Source organism: Vairimorpha necatrix, chromosome 6 (assembly GCF_036630325.1).
Source record: "Vairimorpha necatrix chromosome 6, complete sequence".
NCBI classification, from domain to species: Eukaryota; Fungi; Microsporidia; family Nosematidae; genus Vairimorpha; species Vairimorpha necatrix.
The window spans coordinates 1,127,315-1,140,052 of record NC_088821.1 but is presented as its reverse complement, the minus strand read 5'-3'; the positions used below and the strand labels follow the sequence as shown (position 1 = coordinate 1,140,052).

The 12,738-nt window shown below is 27.6% G+C and overlaps 5 protein-coding genes across 5 annotated transcripts; all 5 read right to left on the bottom strand.

Annotated features, from left to right (window-relative positions):
* Window positions 1–264: 264 nt before the first annotated feature.
* Window positions 265–4,083, bottom strand: VNE69_06215 (chromatin-remodeling complex ATPase-like protein; the record flags this gene model as incomplete). The annotated part of the gene is made up of 1 exon (XM_065473975.1): window positions 265–4,083. One exon carries the CDS (start codon window positions 4,081–4,083, stop codon window positions 265–267), a length of 3,819 nt encoding a protein of 1,272 aa, XP_065330047.1.
* Window positions 4,084–4,519: 436 nt separating this feature from the next.
* On the bottom strand, window positions 4,520–5,125 carry VNE69_06214 (ribosome biogenesis protein BRX1; the record flags this gene model as incomplete). Its single annotated transcript, XM_065473974.1, has 1 exon — window positions 4,520–5,125. One exon carries the CDS (start codon window positions 5,123–5,125, stop codon window positions 4,520–4,522), a length of 606 nt encoding a protein of 201 aa, XP_065330046.1.
* A 251-nt stretch (window positions 5,126–5,376) lies between these two features.
* On the bottom strand, window positions 5,377–6,066 carry VNE69_06213 (spore wall protein 12 (SWP12); the record flags this gene model as incomplete). The annotated part of the gene is made up of 1 exon (XM_065473973.1): window positions 5,377–6,066. One exon carries the CDS (start codon window positions 6,064–6,066, stop codon window positions 5,377–5,379), a length of 690 nt encoding a protein of 229 aa, XP_065330045.1.
* Window positions 6,067–6,144: 78 nt separating this feature from the next.
* Window positions 6,145–8,244, bottom strand: VNE69_06212 (coiled-coil domain-containing protein; the record flags this gene model as incomplete). Its single annotated transcript, XM_065473972.1, has 1 exon — window positions 6,145–8,244. The coding sequence occupies one exon, from the start codon at window positions 8,242–8,244 to the stop codon at window positions 6,145–6,147; it is 2,100 nt and encodes a 699-aa protein (XP_065330044.1).
* Window positions 8,245–9,238: 994 nt separating this feature from the next.
* Window positions 9,239–10,339, bottom strand: VNE69_06211 (uncharacterized protein; the record flags this gene model as incomplete). The annotated part of the gene is made up of 1 exon (XM_065473971.1): window positions 9,239–10,339. The coding sequence occupies one exon, from the start codon at window positions 10,337–10,339 to the stop codon at window positions 9,239–9,241; it is 1,101 nt and encodes a 366-aa protein (XP_065330043.1).
* Between the last annotated feature and the right edge of the window lie 2,399 nt (window positions 10,340–12,738).

Here is a 12,738-nt window from a genome sequence, read left to right as displayed (position 1 = left end):
TATAGATATTATAATTTCTATTGCGAATTTTTATACAAAATGAAGATTTTGACGTTATCTTAATTATATAAATTTTAATTTACAATTTCTCATATAATGCTTAACATAATAAATTTAAAAATGTGTCTGATAAATAAATTGTAGTAAAGATGTCGCTTAGACTTTTAGAACAAGCAATTTTAAAAATATTCCTTCCTATTAGGAATTAATTAAAAATATGCCTATAAAATTTTTATATTAAAAATAATTTTTTTTTTAATATTTTTATTCTTCCACCGATTTCTCTTTTAGGCTTTTTATAATCGTCTCACACCTTTTAATGCAGGCTTCTTCTGTCATACCAAATTCTTCTTCTACATTTACTAATCCTTTTTCCAATAAATGTTCTTTCAACATTGAGTCTTTTTCTTTAGTCCACCCTCGCGGTAAATTGACTTTTCTTATGTTTGATATGTCGCCTACTTCAGACAATCTATCAAAAAACATTATTCGTTCATAACATTCCGTGTCGCTCTGCGATCTCGTCCTCCTTGTCGTGTTCAAAATATTCGTAATATTTTCTCTTAAAGAATTTAAATCTCTGTCTCCTAAATATTTCAAGACATTGTCTTCGTTATGCTCAGTCACCCTACCAAATTTCATTATAGCTTTATAGTTCACACTATCCGCCTCTGCCATTTCTCTCATTCTGTTTAATGTACTAATAATTTTTCTTAATCTTTGATTGCATTCGTCGTCTGACTTATTTTTAATTTTCTCTGGATATTTACCATATCCATTAGTAAATAAACATTCTACCAGTTTCTTATCGTCTTCTAAACTCCATCCTCTTGTCTTTTCCACGTTTATTGTCTCTGTCTGCAGTAATAAATTTGTTAAAAATAAAATTTGTATTCTTAACAAGCATTTTTCATTATATTTTGTATAAAAATCTTTATACTTGTCAAATAAACTCGGGTCATAGTTCTCATCTAGTACTTGATCAAGACAATATGAGAAATCAGATCTCAATTTCTGATTTATTATTTGATCTACTAGATATTTTACTAAATATTTAAAATGTAGTAAAATGTCCTTGTTTTTTAGATCTTCTAAATCTTTAGGTCCTAAATTATGAGACAAATTATCTTTTAGTAGTAAATTTGCAGTCATAGACTTTTTTAATTCCAAATTTGGTCCATTAAAACTCAGCCCAAGTGGGCCCAATCCATCGGCCAGACAAATTATAAAAATTTTTAAAATTAAAAATTCAGAAAATTCTTCTTCATTTTCAAGTCGCAAATTAGAATATTTTTCTACATCTTTGATTTGTTCCTCATTTAATGTTTCATCTCTAGCAATTCTTCGCATTTGTCTTTTTACTCTGCCTTCATTTTCTTCGTTTCGTTTTTTACTTAATAAATTTTCCCAGAAAAATGGATCATCAATTTCTTCATCAACTTGAAAAGATGCTTTAGAAAATGCATTTCCTCCGTCAGAATGTTTTATGACTTTAGTTCGTCTTTCTAAAATTTGATCAATATCTTCTTCGCAAAATTTTTTACTTGCTTCGTCAGTTTCCATTAAGACGCCATACGCACCTTTACGCAATAACATTTCGATTGCATCTTTTTTCTTTACTTTTTCGTTCTTTTGTCCTTCAAATGTCATTTTTTGTAATATTGCCCGATCTAGTCCCAATTTCATACCTGCTTTATCGAACATTTCTCTTTCGTAAGTGTTTCTTGTTACAAGTCTATAAATCTTTACTTCGTTAGTTTGACCAATTCTGTGACATCTCGCTTGAGCTTGTAAGTCGTTTTGTGGATTCCAATCCGAGTCGAAAATTATGACTGTATCAGCAGCAGTCAAATTTATACCAACTCCTCCTGCTCTAGTACAAAGTAGAAATACGAATCCATCACTATTTACGTCACTAAATCTGTCTATAGCGGCTTGTCTGTGGTCTCCTCTGACTCCTCCGTCGATTCTTTCAAATTTATATTTTTTATAAGCGAGGTACTCGCTCAATAAATCGAGACATTTCGTCATCTGCGAAAAAATGAGTACTTTATGATGACCATAAAGTTTATTTAGTAATTTGTCTAGTAAGACGAGTTTCCCTGAACTTTGTATAAGAATTTTATAATATTCGTCAATATCAGTAATGAGATCATTACCTATGACGATTTTCTGAGTATTAGAAATTACAGGAATATTTAAATCAGAAAGATCTCCAGTCTCGACTACAGGAGATTCGACATTTTCTTTTTTCTTTCTTTTTAAGAAATCTCCTATAATTTTCTCTTCTGCTCCGTTTATTAAGTAAGGATGTATACAACATTTCCTTAGTTCCATCATAGCATTCAGTAGATTAGGCGCAGAATCTTTATGACCTTTTGTCAAAAAATCTAAATTTTTTTCCAAGATCGCCCTGTAATATCTTTTCTGGATCATTGTCAGTTCTACTTCCACGATTGTTTCTTCTTTCATAGGTATAGTTTTTTCTACATCTTCTTTCATTCTTCGTAACATCAGAGGACGCAACAAAGCTTGAAGTTTCTCTACGTCTGCGATATCTTCCAATTTATGAGAAGCCAGGAATCTCGCACTATCATTGTACTCTACAGGATTTATAAAGTTTAATAAAGCCCACAATTCACTTATATTGTTCTGTAAAGGCGTACCACTTAGGAGTACTTTATGATTAAAATTTATATTTCTCAGAGTTGACGCCGCTTTTGACGAGGCATTTTTCAATCTGTGCGCCTCGTCGAATATTCCAGCCGACCAGTTAAATTGAGAAATGTGATCAAAACCAGCCATTACCATTTCGTAAGTAGTGATCATTATATCAAATAAGCCTACTTTATTAGACCCGCCTTTTATAAAGAATTCGTATTCTGCTATCATACTCCTGCCTTGTATACTTCCGTGATAAATCAAGACTCTCAAATCTGTCCAAGCTAAAAATTCCCTTTCCCAGTGGACCAAAGTGCTCAAAGGCGCCACAATGAGCACAGGCCCATTGTATTCAAATTTAGTAAAAAGGCTATTGACAAATACGACAGATTGGACAGTTTTACCCAGTCCCATTTCGTCCGCCATTATACAACTAATTTTATGATACCATCGATTTAGTAGCCAATTTAACCCTTCTAATTGGTAAGCTCTTAGTTTATTATTTCCTTTATAAACTGGACTCTCTTCAAATTTCACTTGTAATTCCCTTGGTGGTCTCCAATCCAGGCCATATCTCATGACTCTGATTTTTTTTCTATCTCTATATTTTTTTAATTCTTCTTCAAATCCTTCGCATTTAAGTAAATCTTCAGCGTATTCTTCAGTGCTCAATTCGTAAGGAAGTTTCTTCCATTTTACAATATAAATTTTCCCATTTCTAAAATCTTCATGTAAAACTCGGTCTACTTTTATAAATTCCGGGTCAAAAGGTTCCAAAGGCGGAACAAATCTCTTGACTTTTATTGCTCCTCCTTTTGTTTTACAAATTTCTTCTTTTTTTACGTAGTCGCAGTGTAAATAACTTTTATACCTGAACTTAACTAAGTAAGAATTTGTCTCTTCATCAAATTTCAATAATTTCTCTATAGCGTCTTCTTCTTCATATTCTATTTCTGGTTCCCAGTCGTCATTATTTATATCATCTCTTCTTCCTGCGCTTATGGCCGTAGTCGCTGCTGCTCTCTTTGTTCTTTTTTCTGGTACATAATTATATCTTTCTTCTCTTTTTGGTTTTACTTGTTTTGGATATTGTTTTGGTTGTACAAACATATTTGAAGATTGTATATTCTGATAGAAGCTTATATTTGACATGCTATTTATATTTAGAGCTTGTGATGGTGGTACATTAAAAGTGTTATAAAAGCCCCTTTGTACTAGTGGATTAACATAAAGTACTTTATTCCCTTGCGGTTGTACATAATAATAGCCCAGTGGTGCTTCATACAGTACATTATTGCTTCTTACAGGTTGTTTAGCAATTTGCGCATCCCATTTCTTTGGTCTGCCTCTTCTTCTAATAACTTGTTCTTCACTACTAGTGCTGTCAGTTGAAGATTCGGAAATTTCAGAAATTGAACTCATAGGGGTTTCTAAAATTTTTATTTTATAAAAGAAAATCCGTCTGGATTTTTTTTTATAGTTTTTTGAGACTTTTAGACTAATTTGGTATATAAAAATGTTTTAATTTAAAAATAAATTAAAAAATTTATTTTTAGTTGATATTTTGTCAATATGTTTAAAATTGTATAATAATTCTAATGATATGTTGGAAGTGGTATAGTAAATGACTTTGTTTGTTTTTTTATTATTTGTTTGTTTACCCAGAAATAAATGATAAAGTGACACAGAATTATAATTTACTATGATATCATAAATTTATAATATATTATATATTTATAATATATGAAATATTTATAATATATTATATATTTATAATATATCATTTTGAGATATATAATTATAGTATAAATTTCATATCATTTTGTTTGTTTTTAAAATATATCATAAAATGAGTGTTTTATTTTTGATTTATTGTTTCTTTAAGTTCTTGTCTCGCTTCTTCTACTTTTCTTGAATACATCACTGGTCCACTAAAGCATTCCTCAAGTATCTTCTCTACTTCCAATACCATTCTCGGTCCTATTTCTTTCATATCTTTATCTTCTATGACATAATTCCTTATCCATATCTTTTCATCTACCCAATAAAAACACAGTGCTCTGTCTTTGACTTCATTACTGTCAAATATCTCACTGAATACTTTCTTAATTGATATTAAATAATCTATTTTATCGAATTCTTCTGTGAACATTAAAATGTGTCCACAATCTTTAAAGCAGTTTACAGCGAATTTCAGATTTCTCATAGTGTAAATATTCAAGACATTGAATTTTATAGAAATGCCATTTCTGAGTCCAAACCAGACTCTTTGATTTCTTTTTGTTGTTTCGAAGTAAATGATGGATTTACAAGTGTGTAGATCCATCAAGTCTACTAGAGATCTAATATTCTGTTTTATGTCGTATTTTGATTCTTCCTCGCATTTTATAAATTTACAGATGTCTTTTACTAAATATCTTGTCTGTGCTGAAGATCCTCTACTTGATAGAATTAAAACAGTCATAAGAAAGGGCAAAAAAAGCCCAACTTTAAAAAAAGCCCAACTGTATAATATGTTTAGTATTAGAAAAAAATCAAAACTCTAAAATAAGCCCAACTTTAAAATATATTTAGTATTGGATGAAAAATATATTAAGTCTCAAACTTCAAAATATATTAAGTCTCAAACTTCAAAATATATTTAGTATTTAAAATTAATATTACTAATATATTTAAACATTCTTTAATAAACTTATACATAATAAAGATTTCCTTTTATTTATTTACTTTCTCTAATTCTTCTAGACTTTTCTTAAAGAATTCTATGTTGTACCCCAAGACTCTCTTAAGTACTCCTTGTACCCCATCATCCCCTATAAAATCATTCATCATAGACAAGGCCTGCATACACGCCTTATCAAATAATTCCTCGTATCTGTCCACTTCTTGTCTATTCTCATGGCTCTCGTTCTCCTTGGCCATCTCTAAGTCATACCTGTAAACTTTAGCATTATCTCTTTCTTTATTAATCTGGTCAGTCTTCTTTTTTATATCTTTTAATATTTCCATCTCATTCTGTAATTTCTCATTAAATTTCTTCTTCATTTCTGATACTCTGAAATATCCCTTAGACATCTTCTCATTCTCACTGCTTACTTGGTCATCGTCCTTTGAGAAATCTGAACACACTGAGCCAATAGACTCGAAGACATCGTGGCTTTTAAAATAGTCCAATTTTGAGACACTGGAGATGATACTCAGTCCCTGATATAATTTCTTCTGGGCCTTGCCCCCGTGCTCATAATTCATAAGATTCGCTATACTGGCAGAGACATTATTGAGATTATCTCTCAATTTTTTATATTTTATTTCTGTCTCTTTGTATTCTTCTGGATAATTGACATGTTTGTACTCGACTCTCCTGACTTTCATGAGGATTTTCTTCTTTAAATCTGACATTTTCATAGGGGAGAAAAACTTCATTTTTATTTCTTCGGGGACGAATAAAATTTGAAGAAACAAAATGCACAAATAAAATGAAAATTATAAAATATCATTCTCATTAGTAAAATCTAAGTAATCTGAATAATAATAATCTGTGTATGCTCGTATCTGGTCTTGGATCTTTTTACTAGTGGGCATTTCTGAGTCATTTATTTCTTCTAGCTGCTTCTCAAGGTCATTGAACTTATTCTGAAGAGTCTCAGTCTTCTTAAGCATGTCTTTCAGGGAAGACGTGGTCTTCACGGACTTGGAACTGTCCACAGATTTGACATCATCTTGAGCGGGAAGAATTGATGAGTCAAATTCATGTTTCGTGCCTTTATTTGGTATTTCTTCATTTAAGCGTATGTCTTCATTTGGGCGTATGTTATTCTTAAAGCTTATGTCTCTTTTAAAGAGATTACCTTTATTGAGCGTAACTCTGTCCTCTAATTCGAGATTCGTGTCTCTCTTAAAGAGATTACCTTTATTGAGTTTAGCTCTGTCATCTTTACTTTTTGTTTCTTTAAAACTTCTCTGCCTTGAAAAAGGCATTTTATCCTTAGGAGTTTTATAGTTGATTTCTTTGTCTTCTTCGTAGTCATTGTCTAAATTAAAAGGTCTTCTGTAGGCAGGAGTATGTAGAAATAAAGTGTCATCTTCTTCTCCTTTGATTTTTGTAAATCCTCTACCATCATAAATATCTTCTTTCTCATGCTTAAAATTCTCTATTTTATTATCTTTCTCATACTTAAAATTCTCTATTTTATTATCTTTCTCATACTTAAAATTCTCTATTTTATTATCTTCATTGACTGTCTTGAAACTATCATTTAATATGTCTGAGTCAAGTTTAATATTTCTAATATTATTTGTATCATCTAGTCCATTTATATTGTCCAGCTCATTTTTATTGTATACCTTATTTTTATCTACTAAAAGATTCTGATACTCTCGATTCTGCTTTAATAAAATCTCTATCTTGTCCATTAATGTCTTCGAAATCTCCGCATTATTCTTTACTATCTCATCCTTATCTCTAATCAACTTCTTATTCTCTAACTTAATATCTTCTATCATCTTAGTAATCTCTTTCACTTCTTTTTTATTTATTTCTTCTTTATCTTTATTATTTTTATATTTCTTTTTATACTTCTTAAATCTCTTCTTATACTCTTCTTCTTTACTTCTTGTAGTCAATAAACTCAAAGAAGAATCAAATTTATCTTCTTTTAATTTATCTACATTATCATGATTTATTAATCGGGCTAATTGAGAATTCAAATATTCATTCTGCTTATTAGTCGCTTTATAAAGTCTCTCATAATACGAAGACTTCTCTTTAATTTCTTCTAAAATTTCTTCATTTTTCTTATCTTTACTAATCAACTTTGCTAATTCTTCATTACAAATTTCTATATTCTTCTCTTTAATACTAAATTTATTTTTAAAAGATTCATTAATCTTTTCAAGATTAAGAATCTTTTTATTTAAAATTTCTTTTTCATTTTCTATTTCTTTAATTTGATTTTTTAAATTTTTAAAATTTTTATCTTTTTCTAATAATTTATCTTTTAAAATTTTCATTTCTTTTTCTAAAATATTGACTTTTTCATACGCCTTATTTCTTAAAATTTCTAATTCAACATTGACATTTTTTATACTTTCACTTTGTTTTTTTTCTAATTCAAACTTATCTTTTGTACTTATTAATAAATTCTTTTGATCTTTAATAACTCTACTAATTTCTTGATTAGTTCTTTTAGAAAATTCTAAATCACTTTCTAATTTGGAAATTTTAAGATTTAATTCTTGTTTTTTTAAATCTAATTCTTTAAATTTCATTTTTTCATTTTCCAAAGATTTTTTTAATTCTGCTTTTTCAAGGCATTCATCTTTTAATATTTTCATTAAATTTTCGCATACTAAGGCATTTTTAACATCACTGTTAATTATCTTGTTTTTTACATTTTCAAAATCTTTGGTTTCTAATAATAATTGAATTTCTTTGTAGATGTCAAGTAATTCAGTTAATAAATTAATAACGTCTTTTTTGGAATTACATTTTGATGATTCTGGAGTGGAAATTGTGTGGGGAATGTTTTCTGGCATGTTTATGAATTCTTTGATTTCATTGTTTACTTTTTCATAATCATGCATTTTTGGAATTTTTGGGTCTTTAAATATTTTTTTTGCATAAACTGGGAAATTTGTGTGTTTGTTTATAAACAAATTGGGAAAAGCACAATAAAAACTACATGTTTTATAATATTATAAAATAAAAGAATGTAATAGTAAAATGACACGTATTATTCATTTTATAAATATTTATGTTGGGTAACTAAGATTCAAAAATAGATTTACACATAAATACCACTTAACTTACAATTATCTTTAACAATATATAAACCTAAATACGTGTTTAATGTATGGAAATAAATAAGAAATTTGCAAGTGAAATTATGTATATTTTATTTTATATTACTTTTACTTTTAATGTAAAAATTTATTTAGAAATGAATTTGATAGATCAAAGATATATAGATTGAATAATAACAAGGGTTGTGTTATTATTTTTAAACAAATATAAATTTGAATATATTTTATATGGAAAAAAAAACACGATTGTTAAAATTATTTGGCAGCATTTATGGATCTTTGGTATTTTCGTCATGAATAAAGTTGTTTACAAATCATCTGCTATTTTAGGCAAATTAATTGGGTTTTAATCGTGTAAAATAATTTATTTTTAAAAATTTTTTATTGAAATTATTAGACTAGTAATGCCGAATTTGAACATGGCTCCTATTGTAGCGCGTTGAAGGCTATGTCGATATTAATAAAAAGAACACATTGTAAGTGCGAAAATAAAAAAATTTCAAAAAAATATATTGCGATATTTTAGCAATCTACAAACCTGCGAATAGCTTTAAAATTCAAATGCAACATGAGATTTATGAACGCACTCATATTAGTCCACTTAAACTCAGAAGGACCATATTCACAAACTTCCTTTATTAGGTTGCTGTAATAAAATTCCTGACAACGAAGGCTTATTTTGACAGTGACAAATTTTTACTAATGTAACATTGAAATACAACTATAAAGTATTCGGAAATTGTTAAATAAAAAAAATATTTAAATCTTAAAATTTTTATTCAGGACTTAATATTCCCATTATATAATGCCTTTCTTTATAGAATCCTTTATCGATATACCTTTCCCCCTTTAATCTGTCTCTAAGCCACGTAGGTGCGTCACCAAAATCGGGATTATTTTTTTGGCAAGATTTCCTCAAAAATCCAAATATAGTTTCTCTTTCTTCTTCTTCTGAATCACTTTCGTCATAATCTTCATTGCTTTCTAAACTCGATTCCTCGCTACCATCTTCATCACTAGAAATTTCCATATCGGATAAAGAACTTTCTTCAACACTAAGATCATCTAATAAATCTTCATAAACAAAATTTTCTCTTTCATTATTTTTCAAGAAAAAATTTAAAAAATTTTTACTTTTTTCAAAAACATATTTAAAAAAATCTGAAAATACATAATTAAATGCTGAATTTAAACAGGGCAATAAAGAAAAAGTTCCATATATTTCCGAATCATAACATAATCCCATCAATGAATAAGAAATCATCGCCACTTCCGTCGTATTAAATTCACCAATATCTTGTTTTTCTGCTTCTTTTTCTTCTACTTCATCATAATTTTTTTTATAAATTCTACTCCATTTAACTATAAACATATTTCTTCTATAAATTTCTAAACAACGAACAAGTTTTTTTCTTTTTAGTTCAGGTATAAATGGCAAATTAATTGTACCCTTGTCGCATTTAAGTTCATTCGTAATATCATCAAGAATTTGTTGATAATCATTTTTACATTTTTTTAATTTCATACTAAAATTTGTAAATAATTCAAATAAAATTTCATGTGTTGATACCGTCAAATCATAAAATATTGGAGAAATTGATGGAAAAATATCTTTTTTATTAATAACTAAAGACAGACATTTTATATAATCATCTTTAAAACTTTCCTCGTTAAATTTAGCCATATGAAATTCTTTGATCCTAATAAAACTTTTGTTTTTATGAAAATTTGACCATAAATCGTCAAAAATTTCTTTTCTTGTTTTTGCAAAAACAATTCTTTCTTCTTTATCTTCTGTAGATGACGTTTCATCATTTGATTCTGTATCTTCGTCAAATTTTGCAAAAATATTTATTAAATAAGAAAGCCATATCATTAAAATTTTAGGGTAGTTGGTTTAAGAAATACAAATTGTATTTTGTAATTTAAAAAAATATTAAGATGTGAATTTTTTCAATGAAATTGGGAATCTTTAAAATGTGATAGCGTGTAAACTTGTCAATAACCTGTTAAAAAATAATAATTCTGCCTATTGTGTAATTTATGTTACTAAAATATACAATTGATGTTTCATTATTTTTAATGAATCAAAAACGTCATATCGTAATAAACAAAAAACTGATCTTATTGCTGTGTGTCTAAAATTTATGTTTTGATATTATTTAAAGCAGAACAATTAAAACTATCGGTTGATTATGTAATAACAATTTATATTTCTTCCTGTCAAATATATCACACAACGGTCATATTGACACATAATATTTTTTTATAGACACAGAACATTTTTCAAAGAAAAAAAAATATCCATAGTACTCTATGAATCAAAATAATTTTGTTTCTCACCGTTATGATAATTTTAAAAACTAATAAAAAATTTGATTTTGTATTCTTTAAATTTTTAAGCCAGGATAACTATATACATAAAAATTAAAATTCATGATTGTCAATAATCTACGTACAAAATATTAATTTTTAGGTAGCTTACATTAAAGATACAATTGAGATTTTAATTTAGCTTATGTGGTCGATGGGATAGATTTGGGGATTTATATTAATTTATAAATTTTCGAATGGATCTATTTACGACAAAATGATTTGTATAAGTATCATTTTTTTATAAAATTTTTCATCGATAACTATTTTTGGGGAAGTAAGTCGCAACTGTTCTATTCGTGAATTGTATACTTCTCTTGGCTTTTTATCATAATTTTTTTTTTCTAATGAAAATAATGAGTGTTGAGATATTAGTTTATTTTGCGTTACGAAAAAACTCCCCGATTTTGAGTAAACTTTTTCTCATTCACATTTCTCAATAAAGAATAGGGCATCTGTTATTTTTATTCCATTTCATCCATATAAGTATAATTTATTACTATGCAAGGTCTTTTATGGATATTGATTTATATTATTTAATTGGCGGGATTTTTAGAAAATATATTTATATTAGTCGTCTGTATTAAAAGTCAGTGATTTGATGTAAAAGCAAATTAAATTAGTTTGTCGCCGGATTTATTGCAATCAAAATTTAATAAGAATTTTTTAAACGTCAAAGCATTAATTCTAGTCACAGAATTATGCTTATGTCTTTCATATTATAAATATATTGAATCACGGAGAATATCTATGTTCTCCAATACATTTTTATATGATTGATATATTATGTTTATACATTATTCGTCATTAGCCACGGGTTTAACAAAAAATATATCATCTTTTAATATGTTAAATCTTTAATATGTTTGAAACTAATTGCTCATGACTCACTATATTATATTCTATCTATAAACATAAATATGTTTAATTATCAACATACAATAAAGGAAGGTCATATCATTAGTGTATCTGGAAAAAGCGTTTATTTATTGTATAATTTGATTATCGGCTGTTCAAAAATTGCTTAAGATAATCTTAACATATTTTAAAGCTGCGTTGCCTCTCACAAAACTCTATCTTTAAAAACCGACATAATTTGGACTGCAGCCACAGCCTTTTAACTAACTAACAAGACTTTTAAAAACTTAATGCTTTCTCTACTGTTAGTTTTCGTTTAGGCCAGAGATTTCGTCTTATTAATAGAATATAATAATAACAGTCTCTTTCTACCATCTTTATGTGGTTTTTAATTTTTAACTTTCTTTTCACGTTTATAAGCTTCCAATTCCGTATGTTCTTTATCATTAACTCATTATAATTTTTTGCTAGCGGCAATCTTTTCTATAAAACATACTATTTAACACTAAGTCCGTTATAATTCTCTAGAGCACATCTTTTGGCCAAATAAACAAATACTATAGGCTTTTATCGATAGGTTCCTTTGCTTATCAATCCTATAATTAAGGTAATTTTGTCGATTTATGCCAATCGTTATATATAATCTTTACACCAGAAACATTTGCGTAGATATTAGAAATGTCTTTAATCAATGTAAAAATGTTTGTCTTGCACGTGATAAACAATTTTTTATATTCTTTGCCATTATCAAATAAAAAGAATCTACACATACTATTTCCTGACTATATGTTTTTATACAAAAAAAACGTATTCGTATTTTTTTTCATAAATCGGCAATAAGTTTTATATTTTTTAGAAAAAAACTGAATTAATATATTTTTTAATTCTTAATCGCTCCATCGCAGAGATTTACATGCCCATATCAAAACTTCACTATTTTTTTTTGCGTCTAAAGTAAAATGTCTGAAATAGCACCCAGAGAGGTTTCTTTTAACCTAATATAATAATAAACATAATTTTATGTGTTTCTTATTATAAAATTTA